General features: G+C 35.0%; 1 protein-coding gene across 2 annotated transcripts in view; it reads left to right on the top strand.

Annotated features, from left to right (window-relative positions):
* The window catches only part of Ryk (receptor like tyrosine kinase), an 88,187-nt gene that overhangs the window by 8,432 nt on the left and 55,449 nt on the right, over positions 1-24,306 (top strand). For both annotated transcript variants that reach the window (XM_078043342.1, XM_078043341.1), the window contains exon 2: positions 20,414-20,535. In XM_078043342.1, the coding sequence (XP_077899468.1) occupies positions 20,414-20,535 (122 nt within the window). The remainder of the gene's footprint in view (positions 1-20,413; positions 20,536-24,306) is intronic.

Here is a 24,306-nt window from a genome sequence, read left to right as displayed (position 1 = left end):
TAATTGTAATATATTTTCATTTAACCCAATGCATTTCCAACATAATTTGCAAAGAAAATAATTGTTAGGAAGATATTTCATGTTCATTTTGTTTGTCCTATTAATTCTCTGGAATCTAATGACTGTTTAACACATAGCACACCTCTGTTTAGATTAGACACATTTCAAATACTCAGTAGCCTCATGTAACCAATGGCTGCCATATTGGCTCCTTTCTCCATCTTTTACCTTTTGGTGAGACATATGCTGTAGGTTGCATGATAAGTCCCCTTGTTATGTGGTTTCTTGTTGAGTTCTGTCGAAAGGGACACCAAAGAGATGAACTTAGAATATACAAGAGTAGAGTGAGGTGCTTTATTCCTCCCTATAAGATTCTGTTAGACTGTGAGTTGGTTTCATCATGCTTTTGGTGGGAATAACTTCATTTAGGTCACCTTCTCCTACAAGGTTTTCATAATGGCTTTCTCTTTTTTCACCTCCTACCTGTCCCAAGTCTACAGAAGGAAAGGTGCTTCACAAAATTTGTTGGTTTCCCTCAACCTTGCCCTTACCTTTATAAATGCCTTATTAAATAATTTTTCCTGATTGATCTTTTTCATCCTTGAATAGTATACATCATCCCATCACAGGCAATATATATACACATACCAGGTTAATTATATATTAAAATATAACATATAAAATGCTAAAACTTGTGTAACTTTATGAAGAGAAATGGAAAACAAAAAAAAATACAAAATAAACAAAGACCTGAAAAATTAGATGACTTAGTAGTTAAATTTTTATGTGTAAAAATTTATCAAAAAGGGGTGAAAGAGACATGAATTGTACTGCTGGTCATTTTTGTTTACTTTTGGTATTTAGCTTGACTTGGTTTCTACTTCGGTTGGCTTTTCCTTTATTGTAGTTCTTTGCATATTTTCATTGTTGTTTTTCATTTCCTCCCTGTGAAATATTTTGCCAAGAATGTTCTGTAGAGTAGGCTTTCTTACTGTAAATTCTTTTAGCTTTTGTTTATCATGGAAGGTTTTTGTTTCATCATCAAATTTGAAGCTTAATTTTTGCTGGATATAAATTCTTGGTTGGCATCCATTATCTTTTAGAGCTTGGTATATGTTGTTCCAGGATCTCCTGGCTTTGAGAGTCTGGGTTGAAAAATCTGCTGAGATCCTTATTGGTCTTCCTTTATAGATAATCTGATTTTTCTCTCTTGCAGCCTTTAAAATTCTATCCTTTTTTTGTATTCTAGGCATTTTCATTAGAATGTGTCTTGGTGTAGATCTTTTGTAATTTTTATATTTGGTGACATATAGGCCTCTTGTATTTGATTTTCCCGTTCATTCCTCATGCTTGGGACATTTTCTGATATTATTTCATTGAAGAGATTGTACATTTCTTTGGTTTGAATCTCTGAATCTTCCTCTATCTCAATAAATCTTAAATTTGGTCTTTTGGTGGTATCCCATAATGCTTGGATATTCTGTTCATGGTTTCTTACCATCTTCACTGTGAGGTCAACTTTATCTTCAAGATTGTATATTTTGTCTTCATTGTCTGAGGTCCTGACTTCCAAGTGATCTAGTCTGTTGGTGATGCTATCTATTGAGTTTTTTAATTGGCTTATTGTTTCTTTCATATCAAGGATTTCTTTTTTTTTTTTTCCCCCAGTATCTCTATCTCTTTCTTGAAGTAATCTCTTGCAACCTGTATTTGTTCTCTTATCTCTTTGTTGGGGTGATTGATTTTTGCCTGTATCTGCTCACTTAGGTCATTCTTTAATTCCCAAATCATTTTAGTTATGTATATTCTGAACTCCTTCTGACATTTTGCCTACTGTGCTATCTATGGATTCTATTGTTGTAGTATCTTGTTTTGTTTGGTGCATTTTCCTCCCTTGTTTTTTCATGATGTCTATGTGTCTTCCTCTCTTGCAGTGTAGATCTGACACTATTGTCTTATAGTGTCCCTATAAGTTACTCACTTTTAAGGGAGAAATCAATATTACAGCACTCAATGTACCCACATGCAGCCCTAAATTAGTTAGCTTCTATTTTTACATTTACAGTTTTGTCACTATAATCAGAAATGATGAGTTCGGTTATCTTCATAAAGTCATTAGGTTTGTGTAATGGTTTACATTTTGTAATGGTAGAAGCGGGACTGGGAGGTTGGCTGAGATGTTTTTGTGGTAGGATGTGAGAATATAGAGGTATTAGATTATATGACAAGTGAGAGGATAATCAATAAGAAGTTGACTATTAGTAGGAGAAACAAGAGACTCCCTATTCTCATTCTTATATAAATCTTAAAAAAAATTTTTTAGTTGTAGATGGACACAATATCTTTATTTTTATTTATTCATTTATTTAATGTGGTGCTGAGGATCAAACCCAGGGCCTAATGCATGTGAGGCAAGCTATCTACCACTGTGCTACAACCCCAGCCCCTTATATAAATCTTATGTAGTAATGGAAAGCACACAGGTCTCACCTGGTGTGGTAGCACAAGCCTATATACCAGCAACTCAGGAGGCTGAGGTAGGAGGATCACAAGTTCAATTTAGGGCAATTTAGGGAGACTCTGTTTTGAAATATAAAATAAAAAGGGCTGGGATGTAGCTCAGTTGTAAAGCACCCCAGGTTCAATACCCAGTACAAAATAAAAACAAAAATAACTGAAGAACAACAAGCTCCTTCCCCACCATAGCTCTCTATTTAGGACTAAACACATTTTGCTATATACCAGTATTTCATATGTATTCTTCTTCTTCTTTTTTTTAATCAGCTATAGAAAGTAGGTTTTATTTGTTTTACAGATAAAACTGAAGCACTGGCTGGGCACTGTGGCGCATGCCTGTGATCCCAGTGGCTTGGGAGGCTGAGACGAGTTCAAAGCCAGTTTTAGCAATGGCAAACGCTAAGCAACTCAGTGAGACCCTGTCTCTAAATAAAATACAAAATAGGGCTGGGGATGTGGCTTAGTGGTCGAGTGCCCCTGAGGTCAATCCCTGGTACCAAAAAACAAACAAACAAAACCAAAAACAAACAAAAAAATGGAAGCACTGAGAAATTATAGCAAATGCTGGCGGTCTCAGATGCATGGGGCTATGTGACTTCAAAGTGCATGCTTTCTTACTGTGTTGTCTTTGAAGATTAATATTAGTCTTTTTTTTTTTTTTTTTCGTGGTGTTGGGGATTGAAACCCAGGGCCTTATGCATGCGAGGCAACACTTTACCAACTGAGCTATATTCCCAGCCCCTTAATATTAGTCTTTACCAAACCAAAATCATGAGGAATTTAAGCAAAATACGAATTCTGGGGTGTACCTTGAACAATTTGTGTAGTTGATTGGAGGTGGAACTTAATTAAATCAACCTTTTGAATGCCAGGCTTAATTTATTATAAGATAGTTTTTATACATTTTACACAATTCTGAAATTGAACTTGTCTTATAATCAGTGATGAATCATCAGTTAATTGACATCTTTTTTTTCTTTAGTGCCATAGAAATGATATACTTTAATTAAATGAAGGTAATATTATAGCAGGACCTTTACACAATTTACCACCTTTTTATGTGTGTTTATGTATGCCTGTCAGAACTTTCTTTCAGTTGTAAAATTGACTAGAGGTATTTAATATTTGTTAATAATGATAAATGGCCATGTAGTAACGTTCTTGCAGGGATGTCATTTGCTGTATGAGATAGTGTAATTAGGTTAACAGCTTTTTTTGTGTGAAAGTCTTGGGCCCTTTCCATAGACATTGGCATGGATAGCCACATGTTTTAAGTTATGCACACTGTGCCAGTGCTTCTTAGACTTTCGGGACCCTGCAGGAGAGACCCACAAAAGCTGGATCTGTCACGTTTTGTATTCTGACCTCCTACATGAATTTTTAGAAACTTGAGTCCATTGAGATTCACTCTGTTGTAATACTGTTTGGGTTTTGACAAATACATAAGGTACTGTATCCATCATGTTATCATCAGAGTAGCTTTACCTCCCTAAAAAAGCCTGTATTTATAAATACCCACTTTATATTTTAAATAAGTTTGTTTTTAAAATGTATTTATTATGGAAAATTTCGAAGATTTCAGAAGTAGAATAGTATAATGAATCTGTAGAATCCATCATCAGCTTCAACAAAGGTCAACTCAAAGCCAGTTTTATTTCATTCATCTGTACTGCTCCCCTCACTTTGCCTTCACTCTCCTCATCCCTTGCTTAGATTATTTCAAATAAATCGAGACATATAATTTCATTAACATTTTTTTTCAGTATGGTATGTCTTAATGATAGGGACTTATAAATAATTTATAGTAATCATTATTATACCTAAGGAATGGAATAATAATTTATAAATACAAAATATTTAAATGGTTCACATTTTCCTGATTTATAAATCAATGTGTATTTAGAGACTTTTACCTGTCACATGGATCCTCTCTTATCCCTTTCCCGCCAGTACACTGCCTACCTGCTTAGTTCCCTTGGAACCAAACTTCCTTATCATGTGGTCTGCATTAGATGCTTACTCTGCCTCACATGCTTTTCCCAAATCTTAAAAGGGCTGGAGTCTTCTAGATCTCAACTTTAAATGTCACTACCTCTGAGAGCTTCATTTTCCCAGGGTTGACCTCAGTGCCACTGTGTTCTGTAATACCTGATACTTCCTTCTTGTTGTTTGTGTCTCCCCAGTAGGAAAGTAAGTTCTGTTTGAGACCTTTTATGTTATTCCACTCTATATCTCTAGCACCTAAAACAGGACCTGGCCGTGTGGTAGGTGCTCTGTAAAAGTTGAATGAATTAATAAATGAATAAATGATACTTTTAATTTTTTTCAATTTCCTACCCTGTGCTGGGCTCATCATTCTCTTGATCATTTCATTGCTTTCTAAGTTATCCCAAATGGAAATTAGGCTGAAGTTATACATGTTAATAGAAGTTTAAATAGTTAGTTTTGATAGCTTATTTTCTTTGAAGTTGCCTAATTTTGCTGTCTCTGTTCCATTGTACCCACCTTTCTGGGTGGGTAAGGTGCATCCCATGTTAGCTTCCATAGCTACATATCCCGTGTAGGTGGACTTGTATTAGTGCACCATCACATTCTCTCTCCCCAACTGTACTGAGGTCATCTCAAGACTTCACACATAATAATCTCAGTAGACTGTTGGTCCACACTGTGACTGAAGAATGTGAAATACTGAAAAGTGATTCTGGCAAAAGCATTTTCTAGGGCTAGGGATATAGCTCAGTAGAGTGCTTACCTCGTATGCACAAGGCCCTGGCTTCAGTCCCCTGCACCACACACACACACACACACACACACACACACACACACACACATACACACACACACCAAAAAAAAAAAAAGCAAGAAAAAAGAAAAAGCATTTTCTAATAATTAAAAGTTGAGAAATAGAATTTTCCATCTTTTTTTCATAAATGCCTAGCCTGCTGTAAATCCTATCCCATGTATTTTTTTTGTCTCATATGTTTTCATCTTTAGAAATTTGATATATTCTGACCTCCTATGTGAATTTTTAGAAACTTGAGTCCATTAAGATTCACTTTGTTGTAATGTTATGTGGGTTTTGATAAATGCATAGTGTCCTGTGTCCACTACATTTTCATGTGGTAATGTATAGAGCTACATGCCCAGCCCTTTTTATTTTGAAGCAGGGTCTCACTAAGTTGCCCAGGCTGGCTTTGAACTTGCTACCTTTCTGCCTGTCTTCCAAGTAGCTGGGATTGTAGACATGTGCCACTGTGCTTGACTTTGTTTCTTTTACTTACTATTCTTGGATAAGGTTGGGAAGCATCTTTAACATCTCTGCAGTTGTGGTACAAATGTTGTCTTTAGTAATAACATTTATCCATTTATTATACAGTTATTTATTGTTTCTACTTAACTTTTTGACCATTTAGAGTACTTGTATTTATTGTTTCAGAGTTTCCTTATTTATTCATTCTAATGTATTTCTCTCCATATATATGTGTTTTCTTATTTCTTTGCATACCTGGTAATTTTAGACTGGGTGTCAAGCCTTGTGAATTTTACCTTGCTGAGTGCTGGATATTTTTGTATTCCAATAAATATTCTTGGGTTTTGTTCTGGGATGCAGTTAAGTCACTTGGAAACAGTTCAGTTTATTCAGGTCTTTCTTTTAAGACTTCTTGGATAGAACAGGAACAGTGCTCATTGTAGGGCTAATTGTTTCTTGTTGCTGATTCAGGACCTTTCTGTGTACTTGCCTTAATGAACTCTGAAACGTGAAGTCTTCTATTCTGGCTAATAGGAATAGTTCAGAATTCTATGTGACTGCTAGGCACAGTTACCTTTTTCGTGTGTGTGTGTGTGTGTGTGTGTGTGTGTGTATGAATTTTTTTTAGTTGTAGATGGACACAATACTTTTATTTATTTAATTTTATGTGGTGCTGTGGATTGAACCCAAGGCCTTATACATGCCAGATGAGTGCTCTACCACTGGACCACAACCCCTGCCCCTGCCTTTTTCTTTATTGAGTAGTTTCTTATATGCCTACTGTGATTAGTACTTAGCTAAATACTGGAGGGCAGCTCTCTGCAGATTGTGAATTTCTCTTCAGATCTTTTTTCTAGTTATTTGTGCTGATAATCTAGCTTTTCTTTCTTGACTTTCACCTTTGTCTTCTTAACTCTTCTGTGTACCTCAGTTGTAGAACTCATCTATTTGTGATCCTCTCTTTTGGCATCAATCACTGTTTTCTGTTGTTCTATGTTTTAAACAAGTATTTTATATGTTTTGTCTGTTTTTAGTTATTTCACATGATAGGATAAATCTGGTCTTTGTTATTTTATCTTATGAAGAAGTAGAAATGACCAGGAATTGTATTTTTATTGTTTACATCTTCCTTAAAATTGGTTAACTCCTTAAATTATTTATTGAAGGAGAGAACCCAGTCCAATCTAAAAAAAGTGTTTAGGTTTGTATATGTGCTTGCATGTACATATAACATTCTTTGGGATATAATAGATAACATGATGTGGGAAAGTATTGGATTTAGAAATCTGTATGTTTGAGTTTTCATTCCATCTCCTTCAGTTGTCTGTGGGTGGACACATCACAAATGTTTCTAAGTTTTATTTTCTTCATGTATAAGATGGGTTGCTTTTTAGTGTACAATAGGGTTGCTGTTAGCACAGATGAAAGTGCTACATAATCCTCAAAACTATTTTAATCATTGGTGGAAATTTGCATATTTTTGGATTAAAAATGAAATTATAGGCTGTTATGTCATTTAGGTATAATTATTTGATTGATTGCCTTAAATAACAACATTTATTCGCTTTTACAATTATTTATTGAATGTATGAGAGCTTATTTTAGGGACTTGAGGTCAAGATGTCATCTTTGTGGAACTAACTTCTGGCAGAGAGCTGGGTGATTAGCCTTAGAAAATAATTCAGGTAGCTTTTGAACTGGATTCCCAAGATAGCACTTTATAGTACATCCTCTTGCTGTCAGAGAGAAGTGAAGTTTGTGGGTTCTTCCTTATGCTTTGAGTTCTTGGACATAACAGCCAACTCTAACTAATGGCTGCTGAGACTGACTGGAGGAGAGAATGTACTCCCCTTAGGACTTGGTTATGAAAGAAGTTGAATGGTGACGATGTCAAACTGATTAAATTGTTCCATCTTTGTTACAGTGCTGTGGCACACATATAAACATATCAAATAATTTTCTTCTTTTAGGTCAGGGACCAATGGCAAGTTGGAGAATTCTGGCACTTTGGCAGGGGATGCCTCATATTTTATATTGTAATGTTAGAGATTATGGGTTTTGTTTCCTTCCTTCCTTCTTTCCTTCCTTCCTTCCTTCCTTCCTTCCTTCCTCCCTCCCTCCCTCCCTCCCTCCCTCCCTCCCTCCCTCCCTTCCTTCCTTCCTTTCTTCCTTCCTTCCTTCCTTCCTTCACTGGGGATTGAACATGGGGTCATTCTTCCACTGAACTACAAGCCCAGCCCTTTGTATTTTGAAGCAGGTTCTCACTAAGTTGCTTAGGCTGAACTTGAACTTGCCTTTGTCTCCCCAGTAGCTGGGATTGTAGGCATGTGCCACTGTGCCTGACTTTATATATTCTTTTACTTACTATTCTTGGATAAGGTTTGGGAAGCATCCTGTTAAAAGATGCATCCCCCTGCAGTTGTGGTACAAATCACTTTGGGGGAAACTTTTAGGAAATTTTTTTAGATGATATATATGTTCTTTGGTTGTGAAATTTTGTTCCCTGACCGTATGTTATTGTCCAGCTCTTTATAAAAATTCTTAACTATCTGCTGTAGTATTTTTAGATTGGGGAAGATATCTGTATCTATTTGAGTTATCCATGTAAAAATCTAATGACTATATTCTTGCCTTGATTCAATATATCTTATTCCAAAGGTACTACTAGTGGAGGAAAACCTGAGCACAGCTTTTGTAATGGGTTGCTTTGCATTTTCATTTTCAGGGATCACAGAATTACAGTGAAAGTTAAAAAGTTCTGAGGTGGAATCTCGGGAGGATGGAGGAGAGGAGACCTTTAGTAAGTGGATTTTTCTACCCTTGTAGTTCAGAGCATTGCCAACTAAAATTCACGCCAGTGATTTATTTTTAAGTGGATATTGATTTTGACCACACATATCTTTTTTTTTTTTAAACCACATATTTTCTTCCTGAAGTGTCACTGAAGTTAGGAAAGATGCTCAGAGACTGAAGATGGGCCAGTTTTTCTTCAGAAGGTCAGGAGTTTGCTTTTATGTCTCCTTGCAACTGATTCCTGAGCCCCTTCTCAGTATCAAAAGGGTGAGCTTGACTTCTTTCCTTGGTGGAGGCCAATCTTAATTGGAAAGGAGGCCAATTGAAAGAAAGGGGGTAAAGAGTGGGGGCATGTTGATATTGTTGATCATGCATATCTTTTTTTTCTTAAAGGCTGTCTTTAATCTTTATATTCTCTGTGTACAAATATACACTGTCAACTCAGTTCTATCAAGACACTTAATGTTGCAGGAGAAATATAAGGAAAATGCTGAACGTGGCAGAGAGAAGTTAGTGAACAGATTATTTAATATGCAGGATTATTGCTTGAACAACCATGAGGGTTGAAGACTTATTTAGTTTTTTAATTGAGGAGAAAAAAATACTCTTATCCTGTAATCTAACATTGTAATTCCCTGTTTTAAGACTTAGTTAAATATTAAGTCTCAGCTGATTTTTTAGGTAATTTGATTTTAGCTTGATTAATTAGATTTTGATGATTATTTATTTCAGCTTATTAGTTTCTATAAGTTAGAAACATTTGAAATAAAAGCCCCCTATTTGTTTTCTTTTAGCATCCATCAAAGTATATTCTATGGTTTAATATGTATTATATGATTTCTTCCCTCTGATTATGCCTCCTATATCAATATCCTTAGAACCTAGAAGATTGTCTTGCCTAAATGAATTTTTAAAGTTTTGACTGGCATGTGGAAACTGGATGATATCATAGAATATTTTGTGTTTTGGCTGGCATTTAGAAACCATGGATGATATCATAGAATAATAGAATTTTGTGGTGGAGGGGAGGACATTAACATCATCTTAGAATTCTAACTCCTTTGTTTTATAATTGAGAAAATTGATGCTTAGAGAAGGTGGTTAAGTAATTGATTACCAAAGGTAACTCAGCTACTTAGAAAACTAGGAAGAGAAGTCAGAACCTTGAACTTCAGTTCTGTCTCAACACTGTCACTCTTTGTTTTTCTTGCCTTAACTGATTTCTGACATTTCCTTTAAAGTCCATTTTTTTTAATATAGTCAGTTTTTATCAACAACCAGCCATTCATGCATCATACATTCAGGTATCATTTGAGTAAGTACAAGTGCAATAAGACCCTAGCCCAGTGAGTAAGGTGTGCAAGGCAGTGGGAAGATAGACATGCTAAATACTATAAACATGACCTTTTACACAGGTGGGGGGCAGTTTGCTGATTTGGCACTATTTAACTATAATTGCAGCCTTGGGGAAACCATAGCTGATTTTTAAAATCATCTGTAAAAAATGTTTGAATCATTGAATTACTAGCACGTGGGTTAGATAGGTCAGGTCATAAAGAATACAGGATTTGAATTGAAGTTTGGACTTTGGACTGTATAGGGAAAATGGATTTTTCTTGATAGGTCTTGAGAGTTTTGCAGGAATACTAATGTTTCAGTGTGGAATTTGGGTTGTTTAAAAATGAAATTATGAACAAATGTTATACATTCTAATGAGAGCAACATTCTTGCGTTCCTGGAATTGGCAGTGAGAACTTCATGTCTGGTTAATGTAATTAAGCAGCTGAAGTGTTTTTCATCCTAAGAATAAAAATATCCTGTGCATTCTAATGTCAGCCTGCTACTTCTTCAGTGCATGGCTGTTTTCACCCTTGCACATCTTCCAGCAGAACCCTTTCTGCAATTTACCCGCTCTGTTTTGCTTTGTCTTTCTCTTCTGGTCCTTTCAGGTTTTTTTGTCTTCTGGAGCTCCTGTTCTTCTTTAAGGTCTCCTCTGACTCTTTGCATTGTATTTCTTCAACTTAACCAAAACTTAGTTTTCTGGTGTGATGGTTTCCTCATAACCCTTTTCAGGACCCAGAAAACATTTTTTATTATGATATCTTCCCCTTTGTGATGCAGGGACCAACGCACATTTTTTGTTTTTAAATGGCATCTCACTGTATTCCCCAGGCTGGCCTTGAACTCTTGGACTCAAGTGCTCCTTTTAGCCTCTCAAGTGCTGGGACTATAGCCATGCACTATAGTGCTCAACTTTAATAGTAATATTTGTTGAGGTAAAATTCACATAACACAAATTAACCATTTAAAAATGATGAGTTTAGTGACATTGCACACCACCTCTATCTAGTTTCAAGACATTTCTGTCACTCCAAAATAAAACCCATTATCTATGAAGCAATTTCTTCTCATTTTTCTCTGCCCCAATCCCTGGTGACAAGCAATCTGTGTTCTGTCTCTATGGATATATCTATTCTAGATATTTCATATAAATAGATTCACGTAACGTGTGTTTTCGTGTCTGGCTGTTTTCACTTAGTGTAATGTGTTGGAGGTTCTTCCATATTATAGCATGTATCAGTACATCATTACTTTTTATGGCTGAATAATATTTCACTTAATGTATTTATATCACAGTTTATCCATTCATCATTTGGCCTGTGAACACATTTTGACTATTACAAATAATGTTGCTGTGAATACGCATATACATATACTTGGTTTGAATACCGATTTTTTAATTTGAGTATATACCTAGAATGGAATTTTGGATCATATGGTCATAATTAGTTTAACTTTTGAGGAACCACCAAAATGCTTTTCCACAGTGTCAGAAACATTTTTGCATTCTTTCCAGCAGTGTGCAAGGATTCTAAATTTTACCACATCCACACCAACATATGCTATTTATGCTTATGGCTATCCTAGTGGGTATGAAGTGGTACCTCATTTTGATTTTGATTTTGATTTTCTCAGTGATAAATTAGATTGGCCATCTTTTCATGTATTTTTTGGTCATTTGTATATCTTCTTTTGAGAAATATCCATGCAAGTCCTTTGCCCACTTTTTAATTGAATTAATTGTCTTTTTGTTGTTGAATGTTGTTATAGTTTGGATGTGAGGTATCCCCCAAAAGCTCATGTGTGAGACACTGTAAGAAGGTTCAGAGGAGAGATGATCGGGTTGTAACAGTCTTAACCCAATCAGTGATTTAATCCCCTAATAGGGATTAACTGAGTGGTAACTGAAATAGTAGGGTGTGGCTGGAGGAGGTGGGAATTGGGGCGTGGCTATGGAATATATATTCTGTGTCCAGAGTGGAGACTCTCTGCTTTCTGATCACCATGATGTGAGCTGTTTCCCTCCATCACCCTCTCCTACCATGATGTTCAGCCTCCCCTTGAGCCCCAAATAATGGAGCAGGGCTTCTACAGACTAAGATTTGTGAAATTGTGAGCCTGCAAATAAACATTTCCTCCTCTAAAATTGTTCTGGTCAGATCTTTTAGTCACAGCAGTGAAAAAGCTGACTAAAACAAATGTTAAAGGTTCTTTGTATATTCTGGCTACTTGGTGCTTATCAGATATATGATTTATAATATTTTCTTTCATTCTGTAAGTTGTCTTTACCTTCTTGATAATGGTTTTTGTTGTACAGAATTTTGAAATTTGTATGAAGTTCAATTATTTACTGTTTTTAAGTTGCCGCTTATGCTTTTGGTGTCATTGTAAGACTCCATTGTCAAAACTAAGGTCATGAAAATTTACTCTTTTTCATCTAAGAATATTTTGGATTTAGGTGTTAATATTTTGAGGTTATTGATTCATTTTGAATTATTTTTTGTATATGGATATCCAGTTGTTCCAGCACTGTTTGTTAGACTAATCTTTTTGCATTAAATTACCTTGGCACCCTTGTCAAAATTTTACTAGCCAGAAATATATAATTTTATTTTTTGGAATCTAAATTGTATTCCATTGGTCCACAGGACTATCATTATGCCAGTGCCACACTGTTTTGATTGAAATAGCTTTGTAATGAATTTTGAAACTAGGAAGTATGAGTCTTCCAACTATGTTGTTTTTAAAGATTGTTTTGGCTATTTGGTGCTGCTTTACAATTTCATATTTTAGAATCTTCTTTTCCACTTTTGCAAAAAAGGCAGTTAGAATTTTGATAGAGATTGCACTGAGTCTGTAAATTATCTGGAGTAATATTTAAATCCTAATAATATTAAGCCTTCCCAGCCATGAGTATGGGTGTCTTGTTGTTTACTTAGACTTTCTTTAGTTTTTTTCAATAATGTTTGTAGTTTTCAGTGTGTAAGTATTTCATTTCTTTGGTTACATTTATTCCTATGTATTTTATTCTTTTGGATCCTATTGTAAATGGAATCCTTCCTTCCTCCCTCCCTCCCTTCCTCCCTCCCTCCCTCCCTCCCTCCCTCCCTCCCAGGTCCTTGTGCATGCAAGGCAAGCACTCTTCCAACTGAGCTATAGCACTAGCCCCTTGGTTTCCTTTTTGATTGTTCACCATAGAACTGGCTTTTACCATATATTATATCTTCCTTTCTTTGGTTGTTTTGCTCCAGGATAGTGACTCAGTATCCTCTTCTCCTGATTTTTGTGATTCTTAGTTATATAACCTTGGACCTATTGGAATTGTAGGAGTCATCAGGTCTCTATAGATCCTCAGTTTCTTTACCTTCAGATTGACTTTCATTGTTTCCCTCCCTTTATTCCAAAGGGATATCAGAACCTACCCTGATTTTCTCTCAGCTGTTACTCCTGGGGCCCTGCTGGTCTCAGTTCCCAGAAATCTTTCTCATAGAAGGCACTCATTGGAATGACCACTTTAGACTTGATTCCCTTCTAAGCCCTTGGAACTTCTTGTTTTAATTTTGGCACCCCCTCCCTTCCTTCACATTTACTGTCTGGAACTAGGCTCCATTTCCTGGTTTCATAGTTATGCTACTCCTGACTTGCTGAGTAACTGACTCAGTAAAGCCTTACTGAATAAATTATTTAACTCACTTCCTTTCTACAACCATTCTTCACTATTTTACTTCTATGATGCCTACTATACCACTTCCTGCTGTTGTCTACTACCCGTGCATTCACTTTGCATTTAATTACTTTAATCTTATTTGGTGGACTAATAATTCATAACAATTAGAAAGAAATAGATTATGTAGATCTTATCTTACTGTCTTAAATTTTTTTCAGTGTATATTGAAGGAAAGAGAAAGGAAATTCAACTCAAATTAAGTATGATATTCTCTATTTTATATAACGCACAAAACAAATTTGATTAAAATTATTTTTATTAGTTTTATTTCCTGGTTATAATATGAAACATACTCCTTATGATAACTTGGAACATGTATAAGACCATAAAGAAAAAGAAAAGTATCATATATTATTCAACCATGCAATGCCAATTTTTGGGAAATAATCTTTCCAATAATTTTTTCAAGGTTATTTTTTCTCTTGTTTAAATCTTTTGTAAGGATTAGAGTATAGGTGGGGGCTGGGGAGGTGGCTCAAGCGGTAGCGCGCTCGCCTAGCATGCGTGCGGCCCAGGTTCGATCCTCAGCAGCACCACATACCAACAAAGATGTTGTGTCCGCCGAGAACTAAGAAAAAAATAAATAAATGTTAAAATTCTCTCTCTCTCTCTGTCCCCCTCTCTCTTCACTCTCTCTTTAAAAAAAAAAAAAAAAAGAGTATAGGTGACTCTTTGAGGTAGATTGCACGTCAGATTGTACTTCAGAATCTAAATGGTATGTTTCCCCTTTGACCGCTTCCCATTGTGCTGTGGTCAGATTGGGGCCTACATATTTTCTGACTTAAGAAACTGGTTGTTGTGGAAGCTAGCGAGGAAAAAGGGAAAGGATGGAGATTTCATGAAAATCAAGGGAGATCGTTAGAGGAAAAGGACCAGCAGGTAGAAAGGGTGAAGTGCTGGGGAGTGATATTGGCCGAATCATATTGTTATATTGTATGCTGTGTACAAATCTGTAACAACAAATCCCACCATTATGTATAACTAGTAATGCACCAATAAAAAAATGGGGAAAACAAAAGGAATTGATTGTGCTTTACTCTTATTTCAAAGAAGATGAATTTTCTACAGAATACCATCTTGGTGTGTGTATTAATTATGGCCATATTAATTATGAATATATATATTCATATATCCTGTACAAACTAGTTTTGTACTATTACCATAATTGTACTTAGCATTAGGTTCTCTTTATAGTTCTGCTTTTTTCCTCTATGCTTTTCCTTTTGATTTAGAGCAATAAAAATTTATGATTATTATACTTTCATCATGAAATATACTTCTTAGTAGAAAAATCTCTATTCCCTGTTAAAAACAAAAGTTTAATTAGTCTCAGTATGTTTTACAGTAACTCTTTTGGGAAAGAATATGTGATTGGTATGTTTTTTGAGACCTTCTGAGACTCTTTTTTTTTTTTTTTTTTGAACACCTTATAAGAATTTGTTGGTAATGAAACTCCTCAATTGCTCCCTGTTTCCCTGAAAATGATAGCTTTGTTCTTTCCTTGTCATCTTTGGGGTTTTCCATGTTATTCTCATTGGATAGTGAGAATGGGTAATCCAAGAATTTTCTCCTCATGTCAGCCCCTTTGCCAATGATGAATATGCAGATTCTTTTCAAATTTTGGTGTTCTCTTTTGGTCTTTCTTTTTATTTCATAGTATTTTCTCAGATTTTGCTTTTTTACATATCTGGATTTTTTAAGAGCAAGTTGGAGGAAAGGGATTTTAGTCATTAATCTTTTTTTTTTAAAATTATTGTTAGTGTTAACCTTGATATACCAAACATAATGCCTTTATAGATGTGATTTTTTAAAAATTGAATTTGGTTGTTGGAGGAGGGACTTTTTCTCTCTTACAGCCTTAATGTGTTTTTTTAGACAGTAATTGGATTTTGTTTTAGTGAATTGCTGTGACCTGTATGCATAATCCTTTAAACATTTTCTTGTAAACTTTTTTCTAGTTATATTTCATAGAAAACTTAAGAAAAAGAATAAAAGCATGTGATAAAAAAAATCACTCATAATCTACAATTTATAATTAACTACTATTAACAATTTTTGGTATTTCTTTTTTAAAAAATGGAGCACATGCAATGTGCATATTCATATATATTTAACTTTAATTCACTGGGGGGTTATTGAAAACTTGAAATAAACATTAATCATTTAGGTGCTACATATTTTTAAAATTTGGTGCATATAGTTTGTATCTTGTGTTTTTTCATTTTACTGTTATATTCTAGGCAAAATCCAAATCATCAAAATTTACTTGTAGCATCCTTATTCATGGCTTCATAGTCTTTTTTCAGTGTTTTTTGTCAGTTTTTGATCATTAAAACCTGTCTTCAAAAGAGGTACCATCATTTGATTGGAAGGCTATGTAATTTCTTAGAGTATCATCTATTTCCTTTTCCAAAGAAAGAAAAAATGTTGAAGAGCATTATTTTCTATAATGGATGTATTGTAGTCTATTAGTCATTGCCCCATTGCTGGTAATTTATAATTTTATCTTTCAAATGATAATTTTAACATTAGTTAAAAAATTAGACATAAAAAATTTGTGTCTATCTTTCATTTCCTTAGGATGGAATTTTTAGTATTAGAGTTACTGGGTCAAAGAGTATAAATATTTATAAAACTTTATATGTAGTCATAAATTGCTTGCAATATCCTGCTCGTATCATAAACATTTCAGTTGTAATATCAAATGTACTTTTTAAAAATCTTCAAGATTTCTTATTCACTAAAAATAACAGGATTTATGGGAAAAATAAGGTTAAGGGCAGACTGCTCAAGACCTCTGCAATTTTGAAACCAGAGTACTAACAGAAACATAATTGGTACCTTATGAGATAACTTGGGTAGCCCAGTCAAACCACTTAGTGTGGCCAAGGCTGCCTCAGAGGAAAGTTAAATCTATTAAAATTTAAGGGGCTGGAAATCACAGACCTAAATGGTCTAAGACAGTGTAGATAAAAATAACTTTGTAAGCCTGTGGGTCTGCCATATAGGTGGGCTGTGAGAGGCTGACTGTGCACCTGAGGAGGGAACTGTGGGTGCAGATGATCACTTTTAATATTCTTGAAATAGAGCTAAAGGGTTCTTGCTTGGCAGTATCTGAACTGAGTGAGGGTTCTTTCCCACTGGAAGTTATAGTTTTCTACCTGCTCTTCCAGTTCCTCTTGCCTGGGGAAATTCATATGTGAAATGGCACATCTGCCATGTTATACTGGCACTGTTATTTACTATGTGAATCAGTATTGTAGAACACGTCTTAATGATAGGACTGTCTGTTTTCAAATTTGATAGGTGAAAATTTGAGTATAATTTGGATTTTTCCTTCTCTTCTCTCAGGGGAGCTCTACCACTGAGCTTCATCCCTATCCCTTTTTAGTTTTGATTTTGAGACAGGATCTTGCTAAGTTGCCAAGGCTGGCCTTGAATTTGAGATCCTCCTGAGTTTCTGGGATTACAGTCATGGGCCTTCAGCTTGGATGGTTTCTTTAAGAATTTCAAACCCTTTCCAAGGACAAATAACTATTTTAGCTAATAAAGAATATCCATTTCAAAGCAAATGTTTTCAGAACTTTTCAGAAAATAGCAGCTGTTTAATAATTGTATTCTAATTTAATATCTCCATCTATAGTAGTCAATTTCAAATTTTAAATTTGTTTTGGTGATCAGTAGGTGTTCATGGAGATTTGGATCACAGGCTTCAAACTTATCAGCCACTTATAAATGTTATTTCTTGATAACAGAAGCATCATTTTGTTGTAAGTCATTTGTAGCAGTGGCTTCATTCCGGCTTATACAACATTTAGTTACAGCACCTAAAATGACAGGAGGTAGGGAAGTTGGTTTATGATTGGAGTGTTTTCTGAGTGAGGTATGTATGTTGACAAGCTGGGGGAAAAAGACGACCATGCTGGTGGAGAAGTAACTGAAGTAGTTGGAAAGTAATTGAATAATTGAAATAGTTGTAAGGAGGTGAGGAAATGATTGGTATAATTGAATGGGAGAAATAAGAGGATTTTAGATACCTTAGGTGGTCTGAACTCAGAAAAGCTGTGAAAACAAAGAAATCAAAGAGCTACTAGATACTGAGATGATATAGTTCAAGAGTTTGGAGGTAGAGTAATTTGCATATTGCTGCAACCTAATAGAATGGTTTGTAATTTGCATATTGCTACATTCCATAAAAATGGGTTATTTTGGTATGAATGAAGGTTGTTGGAGTTGAGGAATCAAAGGAGCATTGAAGGGCAGGTTGGGAATGAGTTGGTTTCAAGGAATTTGGGAGTTTGCCATGATGAGTCATAGGATAGGGATTTATAGAAGTTTATAGATGGGTGTGGTGCCTCATGCCTGTAATCCCAGCAATTTGGAAGGCTAAGGCCCGAGGATCGAAATTGCCAGGTCAGACCACACAATTCAGTAAGACTATCTCAAAAAATGCAAAAAGGTTTAGAGATGTTTTGGATCCTTCCTTCCTTCTGTTGAACCCAGGGGAGCTCTACTAGTGCTAGAACAACCCTGGGTTCAATTCCTAGTACTGCCCACATCCCTTCCCTGATTTACAAATTAGTTCTAGAATCCTCATTGAATGAGGGTAGCTGAGATATTGGGAAGGAAGGATAGAAGGTGTCACAATTGGATAGCATGATCCCACAGGAAACAAAACTTTTGACAAGAAGGCTCAGTAGTCATCCAAAGTGGTCATGGGGATCCAGAGCAATGCCCATGGAAGGTGGGAGAATGGGCTCTTTGGGTTCCACAAGGCCTAGAAAAAGTTACACTTCAGTAATGTGAGGAGATTGGTAAACAGAATACTTTCAGGGGATGACAGAACACAGAATGGTTCTGTGATTCATTGAAGGGGAATCATGGATGGATGGACAGGGTGTTAAGTGTGCCAGCACAAGTTCAGGTCCATGTAGACTTTAGAAGTCTGAAAAAGTTAGTTGACTATATTATTTACTATCTTTATTCAGTCTTCATTTGTAATTTTGTAGAGAAGTCACTCTGATATCTTCCAGGAGAATGTTCTCTGCTTAGGAACCCGGGTTTTGTTGAAATATTTGATTAATTAAAACTGGAGAAACCAGGGGTAATGTAAGAAGGACTAATGGGAAGGGATTGACTGTGTTCCTTAGTTTCATTTTATGAGATAAGAATTTAGAAAATTCCTAGTAGGACTAAACCACAAATTATTAAGTGACAGCATGTATGGCTTGGATTCATGCTTGTATTTTGTTCTTTATATCTTGTCTAATTGTTAACAGCTATTTTTCATCTAGCTTTATATGGAGTTGAATTTGCAGAATCCCTAGATATTCTTGATACTTTGAACTGTATTCTAGAAAACCTAAATACTCATACATTGTTTTTGCTATTATTACTAGTAATGACATTAGAAGTATTATTTATTAGGAACAGAGTTTCTTCCTTCTCCGTGAAAAATATTTGAAGTATAAATTTGGAAGTTGTTGATCATTTAAGGTTAATCTTTTCCCTAAAGCTTTTTACTGCTATTCTAGGACTTTAAAGGTTTTTTCCCCTTTGTCTTGTTTTTGTGATTCTGGGGATTGAACCCAGGGCCCCTCTACTGCTGAGCTACATTTCTGGCCCTTTTTAGTTTTTATTTTGAGACATGTCCTCTGCTAAGTTTCCCAGACTGTCCTAGAACTTGGAATCCTTCTGCTTCAGCCTCTTGATTCACTAGGATGACAGGTATATGCCATTGACCAGCTGTCTTAAAGTTTTTTGACATTTTAGTAGAGAGGTAAAACTTAAAAAAAGTTTTTTTCTTTTTTCTTTTTTTTTAACTTCTCTTAAAAATATTAGGTAAACTTTACATTTAGATTTTAAATGTCCTTTTCTTTGAGTTTTCAAAAAATGTATACACCTATGTAACCAGTACTCTAATCAGATTTTAAACATTGGTATCACTCCAAGAAATTCCTTGATGCCTTTTTGTAATTCACCAGTCTCCCTTTCACCCCTTTCTCTTTTCATGCTTCCTTAGATCTGAGTTTTATCACTATAAATCAGTTTCATCTGTATCAGAACCTTATCTAAATAGAATTGTATAGTTTGTATCCTCATGTGTCTAGTTTCTTTCACTCTAAGAAATTCTTCCTTGTTGCAGAGTCTTAGCAGTTGGTTTATTTTCACTGCTGAGTAGTATTCTGTTGTATGAACAATTGATTGTCTATTGGTGTATGCTGATGGACATTTGTGTTGTTTCCAGTTTTCACTATTATTAATGAAATATTTGTTAATATTTGTGCCCAAGTCTTTCTGTGGACATAATGTTTTTAGTTCTTTTGAATAATTATCTGAGTGGAATTGCTAGTTCACAGAGTAGGTACATGTTTGGCTTTATAAGAAACTACTAGCTTTTAAAAGCAGTTGAACATTTTTACACTCCCAGCAATTATGAGAGTTGGAATTGTTTTATACCCTTGCCAACATTTAATTTTAGTTATACTCTTAGGTGCTTAATGGGTCTCACGTTTTAACCTGTTATAGTCCATCCTCCTATATATATAGGACACCTATAAAAACCTAAACAGAACAATCTTTATGAGTGTCCTATAAAACTTCATAGGTTTTTATATAGGATGATGGGACATAATGGATTAATTTGTTTTTCTTTAATGACTAACTAAGGAGGTTTATCACCCTTTTATAATATGCTTATTTGGCCAATTGTATATCGTATTGTAAAATGTCTGCTTATATCTTTTGTCCATTTATTTAATTGTTATCTTTTAATTTTTTTCTAGGTCTTGATGCAGAACTCTATTATGTGAGAAACGACCTTATTAGTCACTATGCCCTCTCATTCAACCTATTAGTACCCAGTGAGACAAATTTCCTGCATTTCACTTGGCATGCAAAGTCCAAGGTAAGAGAGTGGTCAGCAGATGTTATGACAGGGTCACCCAGGACCCAGAGGCAAGGACTGTATTTGAGTAGTAGGCTTTCATTTCTACAGAAGGGTTAGTGGGTGGTACTGGATCTTTTTAGGTTTATATTTTAAATCTAGAGCCTATTCCTTTAAAATCTCTTAAATCCTTTACAGTGAAGGAAGCCATCATTTAACACATAACAGACATTTGCATCCTTTCAGACTTTTCAAATGGGGTCTGCATCTAGCTTGAAAAGACCCACAGCTGGATCTGAAAATGACCTTGCTGTTATGGTGAAATCATATGTGTTGGGGCTAGGGTAGGCTGGGAATTAGGTCTTCTAGATGTGTTTGATAAAATGGGTGTCATTTTTTTATTCATGGTGAAAATAGGGGATGGCAAGCACATGCCTGTGATCCCAGTGGCCCAGGAGGCTGAGGCAGAAGGATTACTAGTTCAAAGCTAGTCTCAGCAAGTTAGGGAGACCCTTTCTCTAAGTAAAATACTTTTAACAAAGGACTGAGGATGTGGCTCAGTGGTTAAGTACCCATGGGTTCAATCCCTAATACCACCAAAAAAAAAAAAAAAAAAGTGTGGCAGACAACCCACCCATGTGTCTGTGGTGAGGCTGCTTAACATCAGGGGCTAAAACCCAAATACTTAAGAATCTCTTGACTGGCTCACTTATTGCTGAATTCTTCACATTTCCTCTGACTACCTTGGTTCCTCAAATGTATGTTTTCCTTTAAGTCAAAGAGTGGGAGACTAAGTGTGGTTTCCCACCCTTCCACCCACCCACCAACCAACCAACCAACTTGAGTTTCTCTGATCAGCTTTCTGTATAGGCTTTTGAGTGGGATATTAGTTGAGGAAAAAAAAATTTTACTATTAAAAATAAGTAAGAGGGGCTGGGGTTGTGGCTCAGCGGTAGAGCGCTTGCCTCGCACATGAGAGGCCCTGGGTTTGATCCTCAGCACCACATAAACATAAATAAATTAAATAAAAATATTGTGTTCAACTACAGCTAAAAAATAAATATTAAAAAAATAAGTAAGAATACCTATTATAGCAGTTTTTAAGAATTATAAGGTGATTATGTGTTTTGATATTTGCTGCTGGTTGTTTAAATTTGCCTCACTTTAATATAGACTTTTTAAAATTTTTTTCTACGTAACAGTGCAATAATGCTTATTGGGGAAGTTCAAATATTACAGAAAATTGTTAAAAAGTAACAACTTTGTAGTTTTATACCTATAAGCAGTCATAGTTTATAGTTTGGTATAACTTCTTCAGGGTCCTCTTGTTCTTTCCTAAAAAAAAAAGATTTTATGATATGTCTGTTCAGCAGTGTTTTCTCCCACCTAGTAACAATATATCATGACATCTTTCCATTTCTCTGTTTTACTTATTTTCTTTAATGATTTTATGATATTGAATGAATGGGTGATGTGTCATTATTAAGTGCCCCATTGATGGAACACAGATTTTTATTGGTATTTTATTGGTATTGGTATTTTACTATTTACTGTTACACAGTTTATTTCACTTCATTTGCTGGGCAAAAGCTAACGTAAAGGAATGGTGAAAACAATTGGTTATTCATCTTTTGTTGATATTTTACTTTATTATTTTAAATTTTTTAATTAAAAAATTTTCTGTCTTTTCTGTTGATAAATGTAGAAACAAAAAATGTGCATATGTCTATAAATACAATAAGAACATCTTTGTCAGAAAGCACTGTATGGCATTGTGTCTGAATAGTAAATTATCACTGAGAAGTGAAGTGGCTGGGTCCAGAAGTGTATGTTTATAATTTTGATACGTATTGCAAAAATGTTTCTTGTTTTCCTCTTCCAAGATTGTACCAGTGAATAAACATTCCTTACAAAGTGAATAAGGGTACTTATTTTTTCTTTTCATTGCCAAACACTAGGCATTTTAAATATATTTGTAGTGAGGTTAGTAAGAATGATTGTATAAATATACATCTATTCATGTTATTATTATATAAACTCATATTCATATTATTGTTAATATACAGACACATACATTAAAATGTAGCTTGAGGAGTGATATGATTATAGTTAAGTTATCTTGGATCTTGGGTGCAGCTTGTGTGTATTGCTGTTGGGAACATCCCAGCTGTCCCACTATCGCCTCAGGGTATTCAGATATGGGGGGTGCTTTGCAGCAGTATAGAGATTACTTTAGGGTGAAAGCTGCAAAAATAGAAAATTCGTGTGAACTAATTAAGAACATTTAGTACATGGTAAGCTGGGTATGTGAAGTACCAAAATAAATGGTATAGATAATTTGGAAAAGGTCAAGTGTCCAAAGATATTGAAACCAGATATGTCAGTTGCAGTTTTTGAGCACCTGAACTCTTAAAGGAAACTGAACTCAACACATTTTTTTTTTTTTTAGTATTTTTACATAATATTGTGTGAACTTATTTTTTGGATAACTTGTCATTTTCATGTAACACACACACATACACACACACACAATACACACACATACTTTATCCCCTTAAACTCTTTGAAGGTGAGTCTCAAACATGTCCCTTTACTCCTAAATATATCAGTATTTTCTAAGAACATACATAACCAAAGTATAGTTATCAAAATTAGAAAATGTAAGTTATAATACTGTTACCTTATTAATGGTAATGACATTTCATAGGTAACCCCAATAATGTTGTTTATTATTATTTTTTCACTAGTTGGTGTCTGTTTAGTTTCTTATTAATCTGAAACAGTTCTATAGCCTTTCTTTGTGTTTTTTGACCTTACAGTTTTAAAACACACAAGCCAGTTATTTTGTAGAATGCTCCTCAATTTGGATTGCCCAAGGTTTTCTCTTGATAAGATTGGAGAATGTTTCTATGGCAGTAATACCCACAGAAGGGCTGTTCTTCAAGGCATGAGAGGTGTACACCTGATACCACTGTGCAGTGCTGGTTTTTGTTAACTCTGAATACTTGGATGACTAGATTTCTCCACAGTAAGGTATATCCCTTTATAATTAATAAGTAATTTGTTGGGAGATTTGAAAGTATTGAAAGTATGAATTTGAAAGTATGTAAAAAAATCTCCCATTCCTCATTACTTTTTTCCACTAGATTTTACCTTTGTTTAGAACTACATTGCCCTTTTCACCAGTACTGAGGGTGGTGCATTCTCTCTTACCCGGGAGGTCAGATCTACACTGGATAGCCAAATGGTGGGGGACTGTAAAAGGAATTTAAGCATTTGCAGAGTGACTGGTCTTGAATTTTAAGTTCCCTTGCATCTCTGAGACCCAGTGTATCTATGACATGTCTTTCAGGTAGAGAGGCTTCTTACTTTCTCCAAAGCTTGATAGTAATTTTTTGTTATTGTTCCTATTTTTGATGTTGACAGTTATAAAAACAAAAAGTGCATTTTGAAATAGTGAAAAATGTAGTTATTCCTTTCAAAAGCTACGTCTGCTGACCTTGAGCAGAATGAAAATATTTCTGGATTATTATGTACACTCAGGAAAAAAGGATGCTGATATGTCATAAGAGTGTTTGCTGGGCAGTATATGGGTTGTAATTTATGAATAAAAAAGGCAATGTAGGAAGTTAGATTTGAACAGAATGAAGCCTTTTGTTACTCTTTCCTCATAAAAATGTACATACACTGATGTTTTTATTTGAAATGAGTTTCACTGCTGTGATGTTGGTGGTGGTGGTTGCTTGGGTCTTGGGGGCCTGTCACAGGAGGAAGTTAAGAGTAGAAGATAGA

Source organism: Ictidomys tridecemlineatus, chromosome 3, assembly GCF_052094955.1.
Source record: "Ictidomys tridecemlineatus isolate mIctTri1 chromosome 3, mIctTri1.hap1, whole genome shotgun sequence".
NCBI lineage: Eukaryota > Metazoa > Chordata > Mammalia > Rodentia > Sciuridae > Ictidomys > Ictidomys tridecemlineatus.
The sequence above is the reverse complement of the archived record's forward strand: the minus strand, read 5'-3'. Positions and strand labels throughout refer to the sequence as shown.